The sequence below is a fragment of the Aplysia californica genome, unplaced genomic scaffold (assembly GCF_000002075.1).
Source record: "Aplysia californica isolate F4 #8 unplaced genomic scaffold, AplCal3.0 scaffold00104, whole genome shotgun sequence".
In the NCBI taxonomy this organism is placed as follows: domain Eukaryota; kingdom Metazoa; phylum Mollusca; class Gastropoda; order Aplysiida; family Aplysiidae; genus Aplysia; species Aplysia californica.
In genome coordinates, this window is record NW_004797374.1 from 502,693 (window position 1) to 530,057 (window position 27,365).

Sequence of the window (27,365 nt, forward strand, 5' to 3'; positions counted from 1 at the left end):
GGGGGGGGGGTGGCTTAGCATTCATAAAAGATCTTTTTTAGATTCTGTGAGAGGATCGAGGCCAATTTGAATTATTACACATGTACTGGGAAATTATAGAAGAGCATAATTCCGTGTCAGTAAAAATTTTAAGTAGTTATACATGGTATACATCATGAATCTCTGTCTGACAGGACGGGCCATGGAAAGCCTACAAATACAATTTGTATTTCTCTTTAATTGTTTGCTGTAGTAGAGGTTTTACGGCGCTGGCAATTGCATAAGGTAATAATATGAGCGCCAATGGGGTGGATGTCAACCCTTAGAATAGGGAATCAGGTCAACCTTATCTCTGCTCACCTCTCTAGCTTCAGCTGCACAAAATCTGCTTCGACCACAGAATTCTACACTTAAGTGTAGAATTCTGTGGCTTCGACTAATCAAGGCACCCCGGAAATAGCGGGACAAGAGTCGTGATAACAAAAGAAATCGAGGAAAAATGACGATAGTAAAGATTAGGAAAGAAAAAGCAGCAGTTCCCTAGACTGTAGCAGGTCAGGCACAATTATGAATGACATTGCGATGAATCAGCCCATTTTACAACTCTACTGTGCAAAAAACTCGAGATTAATATCCCCCCCCCCCCCCTTTGGGAATGGCCTAAAGACTTCAGTCAGGAGCACCACGACCAGGGGTGTGGTGTATTTTTCTCCGAGTCGGAGAGCGGGGTACGTTGTCCCTGTCAAGTGTTTCAAAAAATTATTTTAAGTTTAAGGTTCCATAGCCCAGGCCGTAGGCCTATGTTTGTTTCTTTTTTTTTTACGCCCCGAATCGACATTCTTGTAGAAAGACCAAGGCTAAATTATTATAATAGAAACTTGATAACCTTTCTCCCCACTCAGAAATCGAAGATTCTATATATATATATATATATTATATATATATGATCTATCTAACTTTAAATACTAGTACAGAAGGGTCTCCAATGCGTGCGACGCGTCCGATAGGAGGCAGTGTCGAAGCAGCCCGCCTCCTTTATAATCTAGTTCAATCGGGTAATAGGCGCGTGAAATAGCTATGAAAACAATTAGGCCTTCATAGCATTATAACAATTTGCAATGCCACAACTCCGCGTGACCATGACACGTCAATCTCGTGATAAAAGTAGAAGCTATTATTTAATAGTATAGTCTTTCTCTTTTTCTGACCTACACAACAAAGCAAAGTCACGTGACTACCTCCGGTGTACACAATTACTTTGCCAATTTGTCATTTTAAAAAAGTGAAATGAATGTTTACATTTTAGCTTTTCAAGCATATTATTCTCAATTCAACAAAATATAGAATCTAGAATACTTTAATAATAAATTGTATTATTTTTTCCATTTTTGACGTTCATATTTGGTGCATAGAATATGAAAGTAAAGAAAAGTGTGAACATCAAGAATAGAGTTTGGGTAGTGATGAAAATCTGACAATAACAATGTTGTAAAATCACATGACTTATTCAATGGATACACACCTCTTGTCACAGCCAAGAACTGAAGTTGTGTCTTTCTGATTCCACCGTTGACGCTGTGCCCGTTGCCGAAAGAAGTCACTCCCTCAGATAAATATATATATATAATACATTCTTTCAGAAAACTGTCACCATGCATAAGCTGGTTTATATCTCTTTGCTGCTCTGCATCTATGGAGCGTCATGCAGTGTGATTGTGAAAACTATGACGATCGAAGAGTCTGCTCTATTCGAGTCAGAAACGGTTAACAAGGAGAAAAGTAGAGAAACTGCACCAGAGCCAGAACGTCGGTACTCTCATCCATGCTACGTCAAGATGACCAACTTTTCCGACCCCAAGCAGTATGTTAAGTAAGTATTATATTATATATATCGAAGTGGCTAGGCTAGCTAGACTGAGACTGAGAGTCTAGCCGTACTTGTCTTAAGAACGGCTAGCCTAGACTGCCAGCAGTCTAGCCGTACTTAGATCTAGTTTTGGCCCTATCGACTCAAGCCTGTTAACGTACACAGGTCTCATTAGATCTAGATCTAGTAATTATTCAGGTTCAAATACATGGAAGTCAGTAAGGCACCTTTTGGTTTTGTCTGAAGGCCACCTCTATTCTCACCCGGAGTGAGAATAGTGCAAGCGAGTCTTGTGGCTATTCTCACCCGGTGCACGTTCACCAAATTTTGCGTTCACCCTAAACCACAGAATTCTACACTGTGATAACAGAAAAATTGTAGAATTCTGTGCCGTGAACAAACGTTCCATTACAACTGTAGCCTACTAAAAGCGTACAATTTTGTCTGTGGGCAGTGGAGAGAGAGAGAGAAAGAGAGAGAGGAGTAGCGCGAGAATTTCCGGGCAAAACAAAATGGCGACCCGCGTAGTTCGGCTCGATTCGAAAAGTTAAATAGCCGTAGCATCTTTGTAGACAACCAAATTAATTTACTTTTGTGTTTTAACATCATTTTTTAACTTTGTTTTGGTCAATTTGATCGTCCACACCGATAGACAGTATTCAGAAAGAGAGAGAGAGAGAGAAGAGGGGAGGAGTTGATCTTGCGAGAACTTCCGGGCAGGTGAGAATAGCCACTTTCTTGTCTGAAATACAAATACTTTAGGCATTGCAAACAAAAAATTTCATTTACACTTCAGCCATCAATATTAAGTACGGCTAGCCTGACAGTCTAGCCGTCCTGCCTTAAGTACGGCTAGCCTGGCTGTCTACCCGTTCTTAAGTACGGCTAGCCAAGAAGTCTAGCCCGTACTTAAGACACTTAAGTACGGCTAGACTGCCAGTCTAGCCGTACTTATAAATCTTAGGCCCTATCCTATTATTAACATTAGAAAACAGGAGGTTTAAAATACATGCACTCTCAAATACTTTAGGTACTGCACACTAAAAATTTATAACAATTCAGTAGGCCTATTTTTTTTAGGTAGTGTCAATTGCCACCGAGTGACGCGGTGGCAATTGACAAAAATTGACTTTTTGTCAATTGCCACCGAGTAAATTGGAGCTCTTTTGCGTTGGCGGGTAGATCTAGCTTATTGTGCTCGAGTGCTAGGTGTTGTGCGTTCGCTTCTCTGTCCCTCCGTGTGTGTTTTCCTGACCCCCGTCCCCCGATTTATGTTCCCCGATATAACGTGAATTTCTGCTTGAGTTTGTGTGCGTTTGTGACCTTCTACTTCTAGAATTGCCTGTGTTGGTTCTACACCAAAGTGTAGGCTAAGTCTAGCTTAGATCTAGGCCTACGTCTCATTGAAAACACGCCAAGTTGGTACCATAGCTCTAGATTAGATGCTCGTCCAATGAAATTAGTTGAAAACAAATTGACCCATTAGACACACATTATACATATAATGCTAAAGACAGTGTTGTTTTCAGACTTGACACCGCTTCACTCGATGGCAATTGACAAAAAGTCAATTTTTGTCAATTGCCACCGCGTCACTCGGTGGCAATTGACGCTACCATTTTTTTAAGGTAGCATCAATTCATTAGCAGACTCAGTTTCAAAACGATTCATTAGCTGACTCGGTTTCAAAACGATTCATTAGCTGACTCGGTTTCAAAACAATTCATTAGCTGTTCTTCTTCCATAGTACATTAATTTAATTTCCAAACATTTATAACTAATTGACAACGCTAGATTATCTATTTTAATTGAAAAAAAGGGAGGGGGAGAGAAAGAGAGGGGGGGAGGGGGCACGGAGAAAGAAAGAGAAAGACAGAGAGGGAGGGGGAGAGAAAGAGAGAGAGGGGGGGAGGGGGCACGGAGAAAGAAAGAGAAAGACAGAGAGGGAGAGAGAGGGGAGAGAGAGGACAAGCGAGCGAGAAAGAGAGCAAGCGCGGGCGCCCCAAGAGAGAGAGGGGGGGGAGGAGGGGGGCGGGCTTTGGTGATGTAAATTTGTAGGCTGACTTTACTAGGCAAAGGTCGACGGCCAATGCGAGCGGATGTGACGTTAACCTACGTCATCGTACTCCCTTCCCTCCCCCTCCCCGTTCTGTTAAAAAAAAATAATTTAAATCTAAGTCTTCATAACACCGAAGAGATTCAGTTTTAACTCATTTGATGAGAGGGAGTTTGGTATAGTCAAAAATCATATCACAGTAAGATAATAGGTCTACTGTTCATTACGTTATTAAAGACCTTACAGAGGAAAGCAAGCTTATAGACCAACGCGGTTCTCTTAAGTCAACAATAACATTGAACAATGATAGAAAAACAACAACAATGGAATGTTAAAATGGCTTTGATGGAGTGTTTTGGGGGTGGAAAAGGTGTGTGTGTGTGCGTGTGTGATGGGAGGGGGGGGGGGGCCTTTTTGTTTGTAATAAAGAACTCTTTTTTAGACAAGAAAAATTGAAGTCATTGCACAGAGTTACAGGGGTTAATATAAATTAAAACAACACCAAAAGCTCTGCTTACACGCCACAATAAATTGTATCAGATTCGTCGTATGGGAGGACTGGCCGTTTTATCGAACTGTGTTGTCTGTTTACACGTTCCAATCTATCTTCCGGTTTTTTTTATCGAGGAGATTCTGAGTCACAATAAAGCCACCATGTTCTCTTTGCGAAGACAGCAATTTGCCTGGGAAGCGTGGGTTTCGAGCTCTGGACCTAATGAATGAAAGGCGAACACTGTACCTCTAGTTCATGAGAGCCCACCCCTCCCCTGTACATTTTGATATATATAGCAGAACAGTGTCTTTAGAAAAAGTTGGCCATACTGTTACGTGTTGTGTGTAGAAAGAGAAACTTTGACCTGACTGCAGATGTGCAACGCACCGAGTGACCTTGATGCTCTTCACCATTGACGTTCCACTAAATAATAAAATTGCTAAAATATACACAACACACCAAATCAGGTTCTTCGCGAACGACTTTGCTTATTTAGAGATGCTGATTCTGAATATGAAATCAGTTTTTTACATACGATAAAGATCTAAAAAATTTTGAGCCCAGAGTTGAATTCTGCGCAACGGCAAATTTCAAAGTGAATCTACATCACTGCACGTCTCCCCCAAATCTGACCATGTTCGCACGAAAAATATCAAGCAACGCTTGATTTCACGATCGAATCTCCAAACCATCTTTCGATCGTCCAAATGTTGTACAATTTTGTAGTTACACCTGACGATTTATCGTATGATCGCTAGATAGTTCAGTTTTTGTACAATTTATCGTTACATGTAACCGGGCCTTAATATTAATATTTGATGCTCTACCCAGGGGACAACCAATTGCATGCCTAGATATAGGCTTATTTATACCAACAACCCCCAAAATTAGAATAATTTTACAAATAACTCTGTCTGGTTATTGGTATAATTGTACTAATAACCGTTTAGAGTTATAAATATTGTACCATATATCCGCAGCCAATTATTATTCTCACCTGAGGTGAGAATAGCCACTTCCTATATTATAATATAAACCGTGTTTGTTCTAAATGATTACAATTTCAAATGAAGCCAGGTTAGGGCAGCGGGTAGGGTAGGGGCAATCTTCCAGATTTGTAGTCTTGATTTTATAATTCAGTCACCTGCGACATGTAAACTCACTGATTTACAGGGCTAAACGGCTGTATATTTGGTCTATAGAAAATCTCATACCCAAGTCCAAAAATAGAAATATATCAAATTATGATGTTTATAAGGGTGCATTGGGACATACCAGTGGGTCATGTCCCCTTGAAACCCTCCAGATTGTTCAGATCTGATGAAATTAAGGGCAGGGCAGCCAATGAGAAGGCTACGGTAAGTTTTGTAGGGTCTGATCTTTTTGTTTGTATAGATGCGAAGTACAACAGGCCTTTACGAGTTAATAATTGACTTTTAAGGACAAATTTGGTGACGTTAAGCAGAGGTCAATTTTTAATCTGATTCTGTTCTTGTTGTAGTGGCCAGCACTATTTTTACCTGATCTGAACGGATTATGCATTTGACAAATGGGCATCTGTTCTAAAGGTTTGATAGTTCTTGCACAGAAACAAAAACATTTGAAAAGTTTTGGATCTTGTTTTTGCTAGTGTTTTTAAAATCTAATTGAAGAAACAGAAAGGCTGTCAATGTTTTTTAGTCTTTCATTTCATTAAAATGACTTCTTGTGTTTCAGGACCAAGCCAAGGCCATTTGAGAGTCTTAAAGTTCTCTCCAGTCTTCCCAAGGCGTTTGACTGGAGAAATGTGAGCGGTGTTAACTACGCAAGCACATCCCGGAATCAACACATACCCCAGTGTAAGTAGCCTATAATATATATTTTTTAAAAATTTTCCAGATTTCCCCTGTAAATAATTTTTTTTTCTCTCTAATGTAGCAAGGTAGAGACAGATTGTTAATGGATATATGGTATTGGAACAAAATGAAAATGAAAGGAATGGGGTGTGTTAATGGTATATCAAACTAGATTAGTATGTAAATTAACTCTTTGAGCCATGTCCTCTTGATGCTACCTTGTCCCTCGGCCAGAGTTCCTAAACGATGTATTACTAACATTCATGTGATCTTCAGAATCACATCCCATGTCCCACTCATGGTAGTCCTCATCTTTACTAGCATCTTGTTCTGAAAGATCTTCAAAATTACAATTAACTTCTTGTGTTGTGAACACGGTTTTCTTTGCACGATTTGTTCCAGGCGAGCCGTTTTAGGGATGGGGTCTTGCTCACTACTGTATGGGTGGCTAGATATATGGGCAGTTTTATGCGCCACCAGTGTACTGGTGGCAAGGGCTCAAAGGGTTAGAACATGCCAGACCATCAGCCTTTTTTTTTCTTTTCTATTTTTCAGCTTTAAAAATTTGACGCCATTTTAATTTCTTCAAACTGGTGATCAGACAGTTCTCGGAATATTATTTTGTTCCCTGGGTGTTAAGTTAAATTGTGTACTGTTTCTTGAACTTTTGATAATGTATTTGAGAAGTGGAGAGTTTGTACCATTGAGCTGATTGGCCAAATTTCTAAATCCTCAGACTGTGGTTCATGCTGGGCTATGGGCTCCACTAGTGCGATGGCAGACAGAATCAATATCAAGAGAAAGGGAGCCTGGCCCAGCGCTTATCTGTCAGTTCAGGAGGTCATTGACTGTGCCAATGCTGGGAGCTGTGAGGGGGGAGACGACAAGGGAGTCTGGAAGTACGCGAGCACTTCAGGAATCCCAGATGAAACATGCAACAACTACCAGGCTAAGGATGGTGGTAAGACATATGACATGCACATAGTTCTGGTTCAGGAAGTTTTATCCAAACTATAGCAGGATTCTTATTATGAATGATAAATATCATTTCGCTACCTTAGAATTACAGTTTTATTTCTGACATTTTTTGCCATCTTCAGTTACTAAGATCATAAGGTGAGAAACCAAATGTTCTGTCTGCTTTTTCAAAATCAGAAGATTATCTGGAGTCGTTATAAAGATATTTAAAGAATTGCTTAAAAAAAAGATTGGGATATAGTGAAACTCAAATACTTTTAGGTCAAATTTCTCAAAACTGGGTACTGAACAGATAGAACTTTGTTATTCTATGGTGGCTATTTGTAAAGCACATGTCCAGGTTCAACAGCAAGCTCTCTTTGGGCTTTACATGATCTTTTACCCTAGCAGACCTTAGATCACTTAGAAACATTTCTCAGCCTTCTAGGAATACGAATTTTTAGCCCATGCTTCCAAAAGACCTCTTTGTACACAATCTCATACTAAGTATAGAACAATTCTGCCACGGTGGGCAGACATTTCACTTATGTATCTTAACCATTGTGAAAACTTATTAGAATGTAGACTCATCTTCTTGTCTTTGACATAAGAAGGTTTTGGGCGAGACTGGTGTAGTGTAACATACAAATAAAAGGGAGAAAAAAAACCTTGACTTTTGTCTGATTCAATGCATTGCCCTCAGATAGCGATGCTGGATCAGTTTTGAATTTGAAAAGTTTGAAATTTGTCTTTTTTAAAACTTGGTTTGACATAAATAGTGTTTTGGGGGGTTTCACAGCTAGAATTTTAGACAGAACTGAGATAACAAATTGTAAGGAGTTGCACTGAAACTACAGACCATCACTGTAAAATTTTTATTGATGAAAGAACTACTAGCCAAATTTTTCAAGACGACCTTCCATTGTTGAGAACATTGATTGTCTTAGACGGGTTGTCTTGTACAGTCATTATGACAGAAAAAACGCGTGGTCGGAAGTGAATCCTGATGAAGATTTCTATTGATTTTAATAGCTTTTATCACTATTAAAACTCTTCTAAATTAAAATATTTCAACTTAGTACAATGTTATCCAGAGCAAGTTAAAAAAAATTCCTCTGAGTGTTTTCACTATTTTGTCATGAACCAATGGGATCTTTTTCAGAATGCTCCCCTGAGAACACGTGCAAGACATGCAGTTATGGTGGGGCCTGCTCTTTGGTGCCCAATTTCAAGAGATGGAAGATCTCAGAGTATGGTCCTGTGAGTGGCAGGGATGCTATGAAGGCTGAGATTTATAAAAACGGACCCATCAGGTGACAATCTTTCTCATTTCATTTCCGTTGCAGTCCTTTTCTTGGCTACTTATTATACCATTCGCCATTTTGAAAAGAGATGTATGACGGACTTTTTACAGGGTGACTGCCAAGCCCCGGGAATTTGAAAAAAATCGCAGAGACCTGGGAATGCCCGGGGAATTTGAGTAAATTTGTAAATCTGAGACCTTTCGATTGTGCAGCTCATCAAACATTATCCTATGGTCAGTCGACTTTGAAATGTTTAGCAACTCGAAAATTTGGCGAATTTTAAGGTGCCTGTCTGTTTGAATGAGTTCGTTAATGCAACTCTTGTTTGCCTCAGTCTTTGCAGAAAAACAAGGTCCTGGGTGAACTTTGTCATTGACATCCGTATGCGCGGCTTTGAACTTACTACACCACTCACATACCTGTGACTTTGCCATTACTTTCTCCCCGTAAACTGACTTTATTTCAGTGTGTATTTCTATAGGTTTGAGACCTTTTGCGGTCAGAAACCGAATGACTGACCTGACTTCTGCCCATGATCAATTTTCCAAAAGGCTTGGAGAACTGGTGTGTTCATTTGATTCGTGCGATTCTTATGGTGCTCAATCAGGAAATTTCTAAATGATTGTTTTACAATTATGCGTTTACAGAATGTGGAAATATTGAATAGTTTTCAAATTACAGCGAAATTATGGTTTTCCGTGGGACAGCCCTCGTATTAGGAGTATGTAATTGTGTCGCAAGTCAAAAGAGTGCACTCTCGTTACCCAATGGCAGTGCCTAAGTACACGGTGACCGACAACTCAGGGTCTTTCCACCACCACTATAGCATCATCATTACTTCCACCACCATTTGTCTTTCCACATGTGTAATTTCATTTTGTTGTGTGTTTTTATGTAATTAATTATTTTTTAAATCACATTGCACAAAACCGACAGCCGTGGCCTCTTCCCATCACCTCCTCCCCCAGCAAGTCGAGAGTGCGTGATTGCTATGCGCAGTCTCATTGGTCAACATAATTAACTTTGCCCCCAGCAAGGTCAACTCAATTTGGTTGTTCTGTTCATTTAATGATGCAGGGATCATTAGGATAGATATAGTAACTGGATATTAAAACTCACGTCTCGATTGTAATCATTATAATGGAAAACCATTTTCATAAATGCAGGAAATATTTAGGAAATAGGGTCGGAAGTCGGAACAGACGTCATGCTGGACTCAATTCAGAATCCGAATGTAATTTTTGTCTATTAGGTCCGAATAGTCTTTTCGTTATCATAAAGTGTTATTCTTGGCAGATTATGTGTTCAAAACTTGCCTTGCATTTTGAGAGTTCTTTCTCCATATTGATGTTATGGACCTTCGGTGTTGCGAGATGATGAACTCTTTTTCAAAGTATCTCATGTAGTGTTGTTACAAAATGAATTCAACTGACTCTAAATCATTTTTGTTCTTTCTCTTTCAGTTGTGGAATTGAAGCCACCGACACCCTGGAGAAGTATACAGGTGGCATTTATGCTGAGCATTTGGACTATCCTGCGGTAAGAAATTCACCGTCCCAGATTTTAACATTACTTTTCATTTATCATAGAATCATAATTTATATATCCAGTGGGATATATCCTTCTTCTTTTTTATGTTTGTTACTCTCTTGTAACACCTCTAATCTTCTGGGGGGCTCTCGTGGCCTAGAGGTTAAGGTGTTGGCCTCTCATTCAAAGGGTCCCGGGTTCGAACCCGGGTAGCGACCGAAAAATTCTTCTTCTCTAAATTTGTCTCCTTTCACCTCATTTCCTGCTCTCTAGCAATGTTTTGTCGTCTGCTTTCGTCTCCTCTTTCTGCCCCCACCCCCTCACCTCCTTTGCCCCTTCTTCTGGGCTCCTGATTCTTTCTGTAGCCTTTCTACTGTTACTCCTTCGCTTCTTCTTTCTGCTGTCTTTTAGCCACATCCCTGATCTTCTGGTAGGAAAGATCTACACCTAGCCTTCTCGGACAAGGGCGAAAAATCTCGGAGGTCTCGTGTGCAAGTTGTGCACGTTAAAGATCCCTTGGTGGTCTAATATCGATAAGAGTAAGCTTCGGCCGCCACCCGGGCAAAATTCAAAATTTCCTACCAACTGAAAATATTAGGTGTGTCCTGCGCGCTCATATGACCTTACACAGTTGCGAGCGCCGTAAAACACTTTACAAAAACAAACATCTAATCTTCTGGCGCTCATATGACCATATGCAGTTGCAAGCTCCGTAAAACCTCTACTAAAACTAAACTAAGTACAGTGGAAACCATATATAACAGGGATCCGGTAATAACAGGGATTTTTAAAATCCCCGTTTTTTCCTACTCTTTGTCTCTATTAAAAGTTATCGGCAATAACAGGGCCTCATCGGAGCCCAACCGTTTATAGCAGGAGGGACAAAGGCTCGTTAACAATGAGTAAAAAGTAAGAGAGAGAGAGTAACGCAATGATGGAGCAAGCCCACGCAAGCCATGCCACTGCAAGCACACGCTGCATGTGGAGCGAGAGTGGGCTGCAGTGTGCTGCAGACCTCGATGAGGCCCGAAACCTAGCAACACGCATGCATAATGTGTCACCGACGATGTCAAGTGCTAGAGAAAATGCCTTTCAATTGACAAAAATACGAAATAATCCTGGCTGTTGACAAAAAGCAAGCTCCACTGGCAGAGATTTGTCATCAGTTCGACATTCCACAATGGTCGATTCACACCATTATCAAGGATAGGGAGAAGATAGTGGCAGCATAATCCTATGAAATGTTTGCTCTGGACCGAAAGAATATGAGACTACCCGATGCAGATGCTCTTCTGGTGTTGTTTAAGGAGGCAATGAGAAAATTTGTGCCAAAACGCGTGTTCGTGGGTACTTGTGGCAAGGGAAACTACCCATGAATAAGTACAGCTGGTTTAGTCCACAAATGCTTACTTTCCTTTGCATTTCTGATTTAACAGGGGTCGGATATAACAGGACATTTTCTCTACTCCCACCATCCCTGTTATATCAGGTTTCCGTTGTAATATAATATATATATATATCCAGAATTTACTTCACTTTAGGAAAATCAGTTTTTGTGTATTCTTTCATTCCTCTCTTTTTAAAACAAGGTTTGTCTTTTTAAATCAAATTGCTACTCTGTTACCCACTTTCTATCCCTTTGTTGTTATTGTCTGTTTATTGAGAATTATTAGTATTAATTTTTTTTAAAAATTTCTTTTGCTTTCCAGATCAATCACATTATCTCAGTGGCAGGCTGGGGAGTTGAGAATGGCGTTGAGTATTGGATTGTTCGTAATTCTTGGGGAACATACTGGGTAAGTGGTAAAAGGCAGAGTAGTTTACCTAACTCTTTCAGCAGTCAATTCTTACTGGCCTCCATTTCCCATAGCAGCGATAATTTTGCTCACACTGTACTCTCACAGAGTGGTGTTGGAAACATATGTCAAAACAACCAGAAATTAAATGTGGGGCATCATAGTGAAATTGGACGCTCGTCAAAATAATGAAATCAAAGATGTTGGCATTTTTCTGCCAGTTTTACAATTTTTGTCGAATTTTTGTCTTTTAGCTCAACACCTTTTATCTTAATTAATTAATTTTTTTAAAGTTGTACATTTTACTTAAAATGTTGAGTAAAAACACAAAAATTGTCAACAGCTCTCAAACTTTGGCACCAAACGTTCGTGGCCATTTTCTCACTAATTTTACCTCTGAAACCACTCCTTCAATTGCAAATACCTTGACTTCTATTCAAGATATATCTGTATTTTTTCTATAAAAAGACACAAATGGACAAGCTTTAAGGTGATAACAATAACTCCACATGCCCAAAATTGACGAGTGCCTGATTCCACCATGTGGTGACACAAATGGATTTTTAAAGATACAAATACAGTCAACTCAGTTTGTTGACTAGCTTGAGTTGATCTTCGGTTAAGTTGTTCAATTTCTCAAGTCTCAGCACCTCTTCTTTACAGTACAGATCCCTATGATTAAGTTTGAAATGTACATTTTCTATTTGCATTTATTACTGTGTTCGCCCACTAGAGTGTGTTGTCAGATGCACTATTGTTATTGTATTGAACCCTTTGTTGTCTTAATGTCATACCCCTACATCATGAAAATGAGTGATTTTTAGCTTTGTGCCATACCATGGATGTCATGCCAGTTGGCAGTATTGCTGTATTTGCTGTTCATAGTTGCCTGTAAGACATGACATGGGTCCTGCTAATCATATGGTTATTTTTCTTCTAAGATTTAGCCACAAGCACAGTGGAGATTCATATTTGGAAATTTAAAAAAATGTGCATATATTTAGACCTACATGTGTGCCGACAATCGCAACCCGACCCGCGAGCCGACCGATGCTATCGAGTGGCCGTTTTGAAATTCGTCTGTTGACGAATTATTGTTCGGATGTGGATTCTTTCAAGTCCTACTCACTTGTTCTAAGTCGAGAATCTAGACCTAAATCTAGATTTATATAGATCATTATAGACCTCAATGGAGGATTTATATTCCAATTCTATTGTGTCAAACCCTATTATAGGTTGTGCTGTAATATTAATTTTGGTGAAAGAGCATTTCATCTGGTGCGTAAATTATGTAGATCTATTAGACTCAACTGAGTCCCTCTGTTTGGAATCGGATGCGAATTTCTCGTTCAAGGCCTTATTCTTATTCACTTGTTCTACTAGATCTAGATTCTAGATGTAGATTTATTTAGAGTACTATCATATTCCAATTCTGTTATGTTATTGTATCAAACTTAATCAAACCCTATTACTTCGCAATTGTTTTTGGGTGTGTTTGTTTTTTTTCATTTGTACTTGTGCTGGCTTTTATTTCACATGAAGGCTGTTGCAGGTTCTTTTTTGGGGTAGAGTTAAGTATCTTCTTTATTGTGTTTGTGTTGGGGAGTTCGCTCGTTACTCGGAAGCCCTTCCTTATATGACACCCACAAAATTTTCAGACAGTCTGGTTGAGGCTCTCACATGCAGGTCTAATATTCGGTATCAAGTTTGCTTCTCTTAGTTTACTGCTAGCCTTGAAAGCAATTCATAAATACAGGTCTGGTCTTGTGGATGACCACGTGCTTTCTGAAAACATATACCAAAATGACTTTAAAATGGCAGTTTCGCTATTTGACTTAGATTTACAAGTTTTTTTGTTTGCTTTTTAAGATTATGGATAAGAAGAGGAATGTGGTGAATGAGGAAAGTAACGCTATCAAAGATCTGGGGTCCGAAATGTCTTGTGTGGGCTAGATATCTAGACAGTCTACCAAAACTGAAACATGAGACAGCTGTCATGGTTAAGGAGCTTAGATGAAAATCAGAATCAGTGCTGACCGTGGGAATGCGCACCCCTTAGCAATGAAGGGGTTATGCTCTGCATGCAAATTTTAATGCCAGCCTACAACCATGTTATCCCGGCATTTACTGTTTAACTTATTCTTAAGATGTGGGAAAACGTTTTGCTTGCCCATCTATAATTTTTCGACTTATAAAATCAAATAAACAATTTCATTTCCAGGGAGAGGAAGGTTGGCTTCGTCTTGTTACCAGCACCTACAAGGACGGATCATACACCCTGGGTGTGGAGACAGACTGTGCATACGGAGATGTGATCATGGAGTGAGTGTGAGGGACTCAGCCATGGCATACCAGCAAGAGGATTTTCTTGTTGTCTCTTGCCACTAACCCTTTTTTTTTTTTATTATATTTTTTTAGAATTAGAATCAGAATACTACTTTCTACAATTCCATATATCACTTAATTTGTTGAGGCATAGTATCTGTACGGGTCCCGTAGTTACCTCAACTTTTAATTTGTAATTGTTTGCGTTTTGAACAGCTTACATTTCTGTTTACCTGAACAGTAAGCTATAGATTATTCACTTCTTCAAAGGAGTTGTATATATTGTCGCCTCTAAATACTTGATTTTCTGTGTTAATGAATAATGAGGTTTCAGCATGTTCAATTTGGCTTCAAGAGTCAAATCTGAGTTGAATTTACAACAGGTGCCAAAGTAGAGAATGTTTATTCACTTCATCTGGTTGTTATACTTTACAACCCTACCTTATGTTTTGGCTATTTGTGACACAAACTTATCTCTTTTGATAACTCTCTCAGTTTTATTCCCACAAAGATCTTCTTTATGTTTCTGTCACATAATGTAAAAAAGCCGTTGTTTGTGTGAAAATGAAAGGGGGAAGAACTTGGATAATTTAATTTTTTGATGACTAACTCATGGCTTGGAAGTTGGGTAGCTAAACCCAAATCTCAAGGTACAGAGAATTACTTTCAAGTGGAAGAAAATAACGAATTTCTTGCCCTTCTTAAAAACTATTTTCTTGTAGTCAACAGATTGTCTATATTGGGATTTTAAAAAGGTTGAATACAGCTGATAAAGGATGAGATATTCTCATATTCACATTCCATAGAGGGATTCTGAACAGCTGGTAGCATTGTACACTGATATTATAGTGACCACCTGTCCATAACGTTCACTTTTCTCTGTGACCTTGAGTGGCTTATTATGGGAAGTTTCAGCTGCATGTCTGTTTCTAAGACTTACCCTAGGTACATGGCCAGAGTCGTGTTCTAGGATATGCGTCAAGACATTTTCCTGAGTCATGAAATGTGTACAGTATGAGATACTTTTTTGATAACCTGTACACTTAACTGATTCCTTTGAGGTGGATGAATGCTGTGTTTCCTCAGTGTTTTATTGGATCAGTCAGGGTAAATTATACTCAGCTTATGAATGAACAATTTCTTTGTTTCTGTGCCATTGAAATGTGTTTGAAAGAACCAAAATTTTACCTGCTAGATTCTCCACATATGTATTACTGACATCTTTTATTTTTAGTTTTTAACATCATCTCTTGATCTAATCAAAGATGCCATTATGCCATTTTAAAACAAAATTATTTTCAAAAGAACTGGTTGTTTTTCCAAGCCTTTGTTTTCTATTTAAACCCGATATTAGTTGTGTCTGTTTAATATTTTCTTTTTGCAAATGCAACATTGTAAATCTTCAGATGATTTCACATTCTCAAATGTGACCAATTCTGAGCTTGAGAATCTTTTATTTTTAAATTGATTGTGGAAAAACATGTTTGCTTTTAGTTTACCTGCATTTGTACAGTTATCATGAATGTGCAGATTACCGCAAGAACTGATTTTATAGTTTGGTGGATCTGAGAAAGAATTTATTTTCAACCTTCTTTAAAATGGTTCCAGATTACCGTTACCAGTGACTAGTATGAGAGATTAGTTTTGATCAACCTCTCGACTATGGGTTTGTTTTATTTTTATATATTTCAAAACCGTGATCCGTCTTCATTGTGTAAATTTTTCTCCATCCAGAACCTTTTTTTTTCAATAAAAAAACTCTGAAAATTGTCACATTTTATCTCAATTTGGAACATCATTGACTCAAAATCATGTTTTGCTCCTTATTAAATATCTCTACTACTTTTGTGTGCTTTGTTTTCTTTGATTTTGAATTTTAGTGTTTTGTCAGTGAGCTGTTTGCAGGTGCTCAGGTGTGGTTTGCTCTTTCTTTCCTACCAAACACCTATTGTCCTTATCCCCCTTCCTTCTTTATTGTGTTTGTTACTCTCATGTTACGCCTCCGGTCTTTGACACTAAAATGGCCTAATTGTGTTGTGAGTATGACTAAAACTCTTACTAAAACTAAGCTAGACTGTTTTGTCACAATCTTCCAATTACCAGGTTACGGTGGGTCTGTGGCGAGTTTTCTGTGTGGTTTGCTCCTTTTTTTCCTTTTTTCTTTTCTTTGTATGTTACTCTCATGTTAAACGTCTAATCTTTGGTACTTATAAGACCTTTTTTGTTGTTGCAAGCATCGTAAGATTCAGATTTGAAACCATCTGGGGAATTTGTCAAGTCCAGTAAGTGACCATAACTTGGACCCTGTTACTACAGTTGACCTCGGATGAGTTGATGTCGTTAGGGGGGTTAAAAAAAGAATAGAATCATCCGAAGTTCAACGTAACCGTTGGGATCTGTAAACAAGAGGAAGTTCTGGGGCCATAAATAAAAAAACTTAACCGAAGAGTTCACTGTACTGACCACTCTATAACGGTCACTTTTCTCCGTGACCTTGAGTGACTGTAATGGACAGTTTTAACTACTATTATGCTTCTAAAACTTGTGCTAGCTATATGGCCAGAGTCATGTTCTAGGATATGCGTCAAAAGTCTGCACGTCTACTTCTAGTACATGTGTGTCGTGACGCGTTGGAATCAGGCGCTCCTCAATTTTTGGGTATGTGGAGTTATTGAGTTATTGGCATCATCATAAAGCTTATTCAACTGACTACCTTTCGATGGGAAAAAATACATCTATCTTGAATAGAAGTCGAGATATTTGCAATTGAAGGAGGTGGGGGTCGCCTGTTTTCAGAGGTAAAATTATCAAGAAAATGGCAATATGTTTTTATTTTAAATAGACATGTTGAACCAAATAAACAAAAATTCTTTAAAAAATTAGTGAAACTGGCGGAAACATGGCGATATCTCTGCTTTCATTATTATGAGGAGTGCCTGATTTCACCATGATGCCTCACAATGTATTTTTTTCTTAGGAATTTATAAATCGCTTTTAAAAAGAAAATAGACATCTTATAATACTCATTCTCTGTCATATGTAAATGTTTATAATAAAATGTTGTCATCGGAAATTAGAACATCAAGCCTAGGCTAACAAATAAGCTACATTTCTAGAGAGCTAAATACTAAACGAGAAAAAGCTAGCATCTGCGTTTGTTGTCATTTTTTTGTCCAAAAGTTGCCCAAAAAATGACAAACGTTGCCATAAAAGTTGCCATTAATTTTCAAGCTTTTAAATCTCTGTGACGACGTTTATAGCAATATGTTGATAGAGGTAACTTAATCTAAAGCACCAAAATTTCTTGTGAAGAGTCCAGAAGATCATTTGTAGCCACACGGAGTGCAAAAACGTAAAAAAAGTTTTCCCAACCGAATGAAACCGAAATTAGAACAGCGCATAAACAACCACAGAAATTAACAAACAGCCTAATGCTATTGTTAGACCTTGAAATATTTTAGAAGCTTTAAAGGCATAGTTGACAAGCTCTTGCTCTAGCTGATCACTGAAAACTTTCCTTGGTGTTGTTTATGAGCAATTGCCACAACGTGAGACTCTTGAGACTCAGTGGTGCCAAACCAAAAATGTTTTCTTACCAATTTGACTCCCTTTTCTGTCAGTCACAGATTGACTTTTAGTGCTCATATTCCTGGAGTATTAGAGTAAGGAGACGTAGGGTTTTGGAGATATGGGTTTATTGGTTTGGCAACCACTGTATTTCTTGTATGTAACAGTGATGACAAAAACGGATAAGCCGCAAGGCAAATTATAGACTTTAATATATTCCATTTGTTTAGTAAACAAAGACTTTATACTTTATACACTATGAACTTCATTCATATACGGTAATATAAATGACAAGCATTGTAACAATGACGCAGAGCACAGAACATGTCATCATTGTTATGCACAAGAAATGATACACATTGGATATTATCATTCACAACACATCACAATAAATAGTGAAAGGCTGTACAAATACAGTCATCAAAGCCTCAATGCCAGAAAAACACATTTGCAAAACAATTTTAAACTAATACTAATAAGAGGCAAAAGCACAAAATCAGCGGGGCTGACAGTGATGACAAAAATGACTTGTACATAACAATGATGACACAATGTACAGGAAAAGACAAAGTCATGCCTCCAGAGAGAAATGTGTACTTTAAGAGTAAAAAACCCCAACAACCCAGGACAGGTCTCTTTTGCTTTGAAACAGATATCAGGTCAAATCAAAGACAGTGGACAATAACAATTATGCTATTAATTATGACAAACAGTACTCGTACATAACAGTGGTGACAAAACATACAGGAAAAAGTTCAAAAAGGTAAAATCATGCACTACAAAGAACAAATATGTGCACTACTGATCAATAATTGGGCATATTTTTTTTCCCTAAATGAATCATGCATGTGTGAACTATATGTTGAAAACGTATTGATATTAATATTAGCAATTATGATAAACATTACTTGTACATAACAATGATGACACGATGAATAGGAAAAAGGCATTCATGCCAACAAAGAACAAAATTTTAATGTATAGGCCTACTTCTGGGTTAGACAGATAAACAAGGACATGTTTGTTTATTTGTGTGAGGTGTGAGTAAAGAGAAGCACATGACTTTAATAAAGCTTGCTCTTAGGACAATTTAATTTCTGGCACGCCAGCAGTCTTGTACGGCTGCATGACGACATCCCAAGTGTCCTCACTAAGCACAAAAACTAAATATCTAAAACCATAGAAATGACCCATCTCTCGAAGTTTGTTCACACATCACACTCTTGTTCCAGGAATCCAAAGTAAACACCGCAATTTCACAAAAATATTTAACAGGGTAGCATAAAAACACGCAAAATAGTCTTGTATGTCAGATTCAACGGTTGATTCTTGTGCGTCACCGAACGCTGACGACAATGGCTACTTTCGTTTTTCTCTTCCCGCCTTTGCTGTAGCTTCGGCTGTTCTGGGGAAGCGGGTAAGGGGAAGTCACTCGAGAAAACAAGAAAAAAACAAAACCAAACAACGGTGTTTGCCATTTTTTACTTATACATTTTTAACCCTATCCCCAGTGACACATTACATGTCATATAGCCTATCGAGTGACTGGGTGTTTGACACCCGTACACTCTGATCGATAAATATCCATACTGCGTCACATTCGAGATACTTTAGTTCGTGAGCGCACGTGCCGTGAGGTCAGCGTGACCCCGGGGTCAGAGTTCGGGCAACACGCTGCCGGTCCAGAGCTACGGTACGGATGATTTTTTTTTTGCGTGCGTTATTTAGAATATCACTCAATAATAATTATAATCAGTATCTTTTTATAAGATAGTGAAAATAGATGTTGTTGTTGTTGTTGTTATCGATCCAGCAACAGCTGGGCTCTCGCCCTTCTGTCCAATGCCATGTAGTGATAAGTGCAGGTCTGCTGCAGTTGCTGTAATGTTCCATAGAGTGTGTTGTCTATGTTAGGTCTCGGAGGGAGAAGGATGCTCCACAGTCTCATATGCATAGTCACACAAGGGACACACTGGGGGAAGTTCCGGGTTTATACTGTTCAGGTGGAAGTTGAGCTGTATAAATTATGTTCTGTTCGTAGGCGGAAGATCGTGGTCTGTTTCTTTCTCTGAAGGCGGTTGATATTGTCATTCCTTTTTATTGTAGTCATATGTTTGAAAACTGCTCTGCCTGTCTTTCCCAGGGCCCATCTGTTCATCCAATCTTGTTTGTTGTTGGTTTTGATGATTTGTTTTGCAGTGTTGTATGAAGCTGGAGTGTCGGGTTGTTCCTGTCTAGATCCCCGTTTGGCTAGTGTGTCTGCTCTGTCATTTCCAGGTATGTCTGAGTGTCCGGGGACCCACTGCATTACTAGGTTGATGCCACAGAATGTTATCAGATGATGGGATCCAAACAGTATATGGGTCAAATCTTGGCTTAGATGATGGTCATTTTCTATGGCTTGTAATACTGATAGTGAGTCAGTGAAAATCACAATTTTCTGTGCTTTTCCAGGGTGAGTGTCAAAAACTGTGCGGAGATGGTACAGTGCTGTTTCAATTGCCATCATTTCTGCATCGTAGTTGTTGCATTTCTCTCCACAGGCTGCATAGATCTCATTGGAACTTCCATCTGGGTACTGTATTAGTATTCCATATCCGGCCTTGGTTGTGCCTTTGAATGCTGAGCCGTCCGTATAGACGTGTATCCAGTCATCTGAATAGCTGTCGATTGTTTGATGTGATGCAAGCATCAGCGTCACTGGGTCTGAAGATTTTGTGCTCTTGTCTTTGAGAGATGTTGTAATGATTGGCTTTTTTAAAGAAAGGTGGGGAGGGATGTTTTGATTGACTCTTTTGGTTTCTTTTCTGTTTTGTGGTAGATGGTGGCTCTCCATTAGTTCTATGATGTTATGCATGATTGACTTTTGTTGAATTCGTTTCTTTGGTTTCCATGTTTCTACTAATTTCCTGTTTGGGTGGTTGGGGCACATTCTTTTAGTTCTTTCATGTAGCTCCAAAACTGCTCTATCTCTGCGGATTCCCAGGGGTTCAACATTTGCAAGGATTTCGCACGCGGCGGTAGATGTGGATCTCATGCCGCCATTTATAAAACGAAGGGCATTGTTTTGGACCTTGTCAAGGGTGTTGCAAGTAGTTGTACTGCACATTGTGAGTAGGCTATTGCTGTATTCCAGGGAAGATCGGACATAACCCAGGTATAGAGCTCTCAAAGTTTGTTTGTCTGATCCCCATGAACTGCTTGCGAGTTTTTTTTAAAGTTGGAGTCTTTTTTTAGCCTTGTTCCTTATGTTCTCCACTTGGCTTTTCATGGTTAGCCTATGGTCAAGTTTGATTCCTAGGTAAGTTGGATGTTCTTCTTTGGGGAGACTTTCATTTCCTATCTTTAGTTTGAGATTTTCTTTGGCTGCTTTATGGCTCTTCGTGAAGATGGTGTATACTGTTTTCGTGCAGTTTATTTTAAGTTTCCATTTCTGACAGTAATTATGGAGCCTCTTGAGGTCTTCATTTAATTTCCCTGCTCCTACTATCGTGCTGTGATGTGTCTGCCAGAGAGCAAGATCATCGGCATAAAGAGTCTTTTCTGATTTCAGCACGTTCGTTACATCATTAAAGAAGACCAGGAACAAAGTGCAACTCAGACAGGAACCTTGAGGTAAGCCTTCCTCGAGTACTTCTCTTGACGAGTGGGCATTGTTTACCTTGGTTTCAATGTTTCGATCCGACAGAAAGAACTTGACCCATTTGTAAAGTTTGCCATGTATCCCGAGGTCCATCAATTTCATGTGAAAATAGATAAAAAGCAAAAAGATGCGGTTTCTTGGGAGAGCATTGAGGATTAGTTAATAGAACGAGGAAATGAAATGGGGCAATGGTGAAAGAAGACATACAATAAGTTGAGTAATGCGAAGTATTAGGAAGACACCAATTTTAATTCAGTTTCTACAACAGTCGAATCGACATAAACGCATTGAACATTTGCTCTCACTGAAAAAATAGAAGGCAAAAGAGGTAGGCGTAGATGGCCAGTTGACCAATAACAACTTATACAACTTGAATTGTGGGTGACGGGGAAAGCATACGATATGTACCGTAATATTAATATGTTTGTTTCTTTTAGAGCACCCTCACAAAGAAATGAATAGTGAACCATGATCGACGATGTCTGTTTCAGGTCTAGTTCTTCGTGAAGATGATCTCAAAGCTTTCATGTGCTTTCATATATGGCTCACATATTGTTCTATTTGGCGAGTGCAAAGGGGGGGGCAGGAAATATATTCGGTTTTGAAAAGAAAAAAAATATGGTAAAGAGTGACCAAGCAAAGATTAAAGAAAACTTTCATGATACGGTGAGGGAAGCGCAAGAGCAGGCGTGGGCCTATTTAGATCAACGAGCTTCTACTATGGTCCTTGTGTATTTGACATCACGACGCAATAACCACGTCCGTTGCGGCTTCTCCTCCACTCAAGGTCAAAGTCAAAGGGTATTGTGCTGTCCCCGTCGTTTTATGCAATGAAAATTTCTGAAATTATACAAACTGAGCACAAATATGTGAAATTATGCGATTCTGTTAATTTTAGCAAAGAATGGTAAAGGAAAAAAAATTATAAATTATGTTTAAAAAAATGTCAAATTATGCGGGGTGCACAAAACCACGGGGACAGATTATGGTGCACCGAGAGAAAATGTATAGGCCCTACCGGGTAGTACAGTAACATTTCAAAATAACATGCTGGGCTGAAAAAAGTATTCTCGACTGTAATGTAACTTAATAATTAGTGAAAATATTTACTTCCAATTGCTTGGAGTTGGAGTCCCAGTAAGAATTGTTACCATCTAAAAGTTGTTTATCTAAAGCGTACCTGTGTAAAACGTTTTTTTTCGATAATAATAATAGCTTTCACTTTTCAAGAGGTTTTAGTAGTGATCTAACATGGTTCGTGTATAACGGACATTGTAGGCCTACATTGTGAGAATTAAAAATATGGCAAACAGTGATAGTTTTACTAGGAATACAGAACTTAATCAGCGCAGTGAGAGTGCAAGTTGATAAGATTGTCGCAGATTTACACGTTACGATTACAAGCGTATTAATTATTGTCAGCATAACCGTCAGTGGGCGCTTGCAACCTCCCCCCCCCCCCCCCCAATCCGTCTCTCTCTCTCTCTCTCTCTCTCTCTCTCTCTCTCTCTCTCTCTCTCTCTCTCAAACACACACACACACACACACACACACACACACACACACACACACACACACACACACACACACACACACGCACACACGACTTACTAGTTGCTAGTAAATATCGGCCTTCTGGGAAGGATAAGAACCACTGGTTTAGGGAGCCTTCTACTTCTTCTTGAAAGAAGATTAAAAAGAAAAACAACAACAGCGCAACTTTAAGTATACCACAAAACTGCCCGTTTGACACAACGTGCGAAGTCCATTGGTGCTGGTATCCAAAGCAGCAGCACAAGTGACGATTTCCATTAGACCTATTTTGCCGTTGGTTACCAACTGAGAAGAGCCCAGAAATCTAGGCCTTCAGCCAGAAAAAGATCTATACGTGTATCCCACTCTTAAAACCGACCCGGGCTGCAAGCTCACGGTATACCGTGTATTTACTGTCAGCTCTCTCTGTGCGGTCTTTACACGTATACCGTGTATTAATTTACTGCCAGATCCTTCTCTGTGCGATATTTACACGTACTCCGTGTATTTACAGTCAGCCATATATCATTATATAAGATTATATACAGATGTGATATAATGACGTAGCAAGTTTTGTCTGTATTCTTATAAGTGATGAATACGTGTACATGCACTCAAATGCATGTTCCATAGACTAATAGGGTAAGCCCCAAGCAAGATACAGGTTGTTCGCAATTTTATGAATGTAAAAAAAAAAAAAAATTAAATTCAATGTAATAGAAATACCGAAACAACCACTTAGTGACAGGTGAGTTGGAAAAGTTACAGGGCAGCTAAAAAGTATTTCAATTTGAAATGAATAATTTTACCATGATTTTTTTAAATTTATGAGTGTGAGATCTTGAGAGAAGATACGTTTAACTTAATTAATATGTACGCAGAACCCATTGTTAGGCGTAATACTAGACCTATATTAATAATAAAATGCACTTCGAATATATTTGAAATTTTGAACATTTATTGCCCATCACTTACTCACTCAACAGAAGATTATTCCTTATTTTAAAATAAAAAGTAAGACTACATGAAAAAGCAAAAGTGAAAAGCGAATCCAAAATTACACGATGCTTGAAAATGAAAAAAAAACACTGCTTAAGCTTTAACCTAACTAAACTAACTTTCTATTACATTAAACTGATAAAGTTACAGTTACAGCAATGATAGTACATAACATGTAGGCCAGGCCTACTACTATCCTTGGTTGGGTTACAGATACAGAGTGGGTCAAAGTTCACAGACATCTTGTTTACATACAATCGGCTGAGGACTAGATCTAGAATCTAGGGCTAGGACTTACAAGGAGAAAAGCGAAAGCGAACACCATCACCGCAAGTGGCGCAAGCTGAACGCTCTAAAACATTTCCTATTGAACAGAGGTACATTTTTTCGCTCTTTTGGTCGTATATTTGTCAATAAAAAGTGACCAGTAAAAAGCGTTTCCTCAAGGCCCACCCGTCCTGAAATCCTGGAAAAACAAGGCTAGATAGTACCGGTATTCATTCTCTGTTCTGCTTACTTAAACATTTAGCCTTACTTAATAATTATTATATATATAGATCTATATATATATAATACATTAGGTACTGATATTTGTGGTAAGATTGACAAACCAGACCAGCGGATTAGGAATACTTTTGCCTATGTCTCGACAACCTTAGGAATTCATGATTTTCCCCAGTTTTTAATCTCTTTCTATGAAGAATCTCAGACCTAGATCTATTCATTAACAACAGTTAGTCGGGGGGACCCCCCTAAACCCCCCGCTCCCCCCCCCTTCCATACTAATCCCTTCCCCCCCCCCCCATTCTTGCGCAATAATACGAGTGGTCCGGTATTCTTAAATCTTCCCATATTTGTAATGAGTGGCCAAACCATTTTGTTTGTTGTTGGTTTTCTATGAAATGCCGAAGAGATGCTGTACAAACAGCTGTTCTTTTATCATTGTTTTCCTGCCCGTGTATGCTTTTTGAATCTTGCTTGACCCACCAATAGCCAATGGAGATCGTCAGATGCAAGGAGAGCCTTCACGACCAAGAGGAGACAGACTCCCACACTCAGCACAATATAAAAGAAATGCGGGGCACAGGGAAAAAAAGTTTACTCTGAGGAGTGGTCAGGCGTGTCTCAAACCAGCTCCTCATGGAGACAGTTAGCAGGAAGACCCTGGTGTGGACGCTGGAAAGGAGAGATGAGCAGCTATGGACATGTGCCGTCTGCTATGATTCTAACTCTGGATCCAAGTAAGATGCTTTACAGTAAAGTCCACGAATCTCGAATACGAAAATCACGATTTCTAGGGTATCTTGAACATAATGCTGGGTCCCGTTTTAGTCCCAGTGTTTTCTTTGTATTGACTTTATGGAGTTCCCGAATATACTTGTGGCACTCGAATCTCAAACAAATCCACTTCGCATTCTCAACTCAAGACCCAGCTTTACAGCCATTTCTGGCTGCAAGTAGGTGTTTCTTTGTTATTGTTACAGCACAGCACATTACGGTGGAACTCGGATTCAACGAGGTCGCCGGGCCTGACCTAAAATCTCGTTGAATCTGAGTCTTCGTTATAGCAAACACAAGGTTTTGTGTAGATAATTACAGGCACTGAGCAAGTAAAGTATAAAGAGAAGTCACAAGTAGTGCCTGAAATGCCTCCATATTATGAGCTGTGTAAAAAAAAAAAAACCCCAATTCGTTCAAATGCACACGCCTGTGTGATCTCGCTTGTTTACCAAAAAGTTGTATTGCTGTGTAGAGCCAAGCATACGGCAACTTTTGATTCCATAGACCAGCGCACAATTCATTACGTAGATCTACGTCAAGACTAGCTTATCATTGTAATAATGATCAGTTGCCGAGGGGAAAAAAATACTGTGACGCGTTAATATCTTTGCGGCGTTCAACGCTAGTCCCCCCCCCCCCTCCCCGATACGCACATACAGTCACCACGTGTGCATGCCGCCCATCCGACCCCGACACACACCAGAGTAGACACGTGCACGTACTAACAACTCATGTGTTGATATTAAAGAAGACCGCTGATTGGTCGCATGCAATCGGCTAAGAAGTGAATAATGGTTCACGATGCAGGTGCAATGGATGGTTTCCGGGAATAGATAAAGTTCATTCTTGGAGAAAAATGAGCGAAGCCACGTCTGTGGGGACTGTTCACCCTGGAAGCAACCTCCTTGAATCCGAGCTCGCTGATTTAAGTGCTCGTTGAATCCGGGTTATTTTCATTGATTTTAAAGAAGGAAAAAAACGGGGAATCTATCTCCTCTCGTTGAATCCGAGTTCCATTGTATAATACGTGGTCCTGATCTTACCATGAGAGGCTGGAGAAGGAGGGGACGGCGAAAGTGGGTTGAGGAGTGATGCTGACCGCACCGCACGACTGGCTCGCCACGCGTGTAATCATGCTGTGGGACGCATGCGGTGCAGACGGCAAGATGCGTAACTTTCTGTAAGCCAATGAAATGAGAGGAAAGAAATGACTGGGAGTCGGCTGTGCACACATAAGAACCCTTCTTTGCAAGAGCCTCTTGTTTCAAACTTTCCAAATCAAGGGAGCTAACCACATTTTATTGTTCTTTTTTTTACCTCCCTTGATTTTCTCTTTTTTAAAATTTGTATTTGGGACTTTCACGGACATGAAGAATTACGGAAATCTCAAACAATATTTCCAATCCCCGGTGAATTCGAGTTACTTGTGTTTGACTGTAATTCTCTTGTCAAATTTCTCACAGCCATTGTTGAGTTTGGTGGTGTGACTTTGGACACTTTATTGACTAAGAGATAAAAATATATAAGGCAAGGCAATGGTTGTTTTAAGAAGACGTGTCTAATTTCACAAAAGCTAGCTCTAGTTCAAGTGTGAATAGCTGAATATTAATTGAGATTGAGAGTGTTAGCGCAGGGTATTTTCCCTACCATTGCCCATCCTCGTGGTGGTCTCCTTCTTCACATGCCCCTTTGCTAGAGCTCAGGGAGGTCTGACTATACCGTACATGGTCGTTTTCAAGCACAAGGGGCTATCCTGAAAAATGCTGCTTTGAGAATATTGATGGTGCAGTTTTTGGACCCTTGTTCAGTTTCTTTAAAAAAGACAAGGAAAGTTTTCTCTATTACTTATTATCAAAACAAATATATATACAAATGAATCCAAACTTCTCCAGTAGGGCAATGCTCACTTTTGGTGTTGGTCAAGTTTTCTGGAAACCCTGAAATCTGGGATAAAAGCGATCACATGTAAGTAAGAAGATCTTCATTACACAGCGCGGTCTGAATAGTCTGATTCTATGTACATGGTTATGTTATCTACAAAAAATATAGAATCAGTCTTTGTCTGACAGACAGTCCATCACACACCATTTTCGTAGGTACTCTTGATATAATTTAAACTAAACTGAGTGGTGTAGTTTCAGTTTTTGGGTTGAAATAAATTTTTAGCTGTGCCACGACAGTGGCCTAAGGGGCTTACTCT

The 27,365-nt window shown here is 39.2% G+C and overlaps 3 protein-coding genes across 5 annotated transcripts in view; 2 read left to right on the top strand and 1 right to left on the bottom strand.

Moving 5' to 3' along the window:
• LOC101854707 (DNA repair-scaffolding protein) overlaps window positions 1-1,200 on the bottom strand; it is a 29,996-nt gene extending 28,796 nt beyond the window's left edge. For all 3 annotated transcript variants that reach the window (XM_035969001.1, XM_035969000.1, XM_035968998.1), the window contains exon 1: window positions 952-1,200. The gene's annotated coding sequence lies outside the window, so the exon portion shown is untranslated. The remainder of the gene's footprint in view (window positions 1-951) is intronic.
• A 260-nt stretch (window positions 1,201-1,460) lies between these two features.
• On the top strand, window positions 1,461-15,990 carry LOC101854939 (cathepsin Z). Its single transcript, XM_005095433.3, has 7 exons — window positions 1,461-1,849; window positions 6,112-6,233; window positions 6,967-7,191; window positions 8,350-8,500; window positions 9,955-10,030; window positions 11,731-11,817; window positions 14,039-15,990. Exons 1-7 carry the CDS (start codon window positions 1,632-1,634, stop codon window positions 14,141-14,143), a joined length of 984 nt encoding a protein of 327 aa, XP_005095490.1. The 5' UTR covers window positions 1,461-1,631; the 3' UTR covers window positions 14,144-15,990.
• An 8,043-nt stretch (window positions 15,991-24,033) lies between these two features.
• Window positions 24,034-27,365, top strand: part of LOC101855179 (enoyl-CoA delta isomerase 2, peroxisomal) — a gene marked incomplete in the record, with an annotated part of 48,744 nt that continues 45,412 nt past the window's right edge. Inside the window, 1 exon segment of the mRNA XM_035969002.1 lies at window positions 24,034-24,261.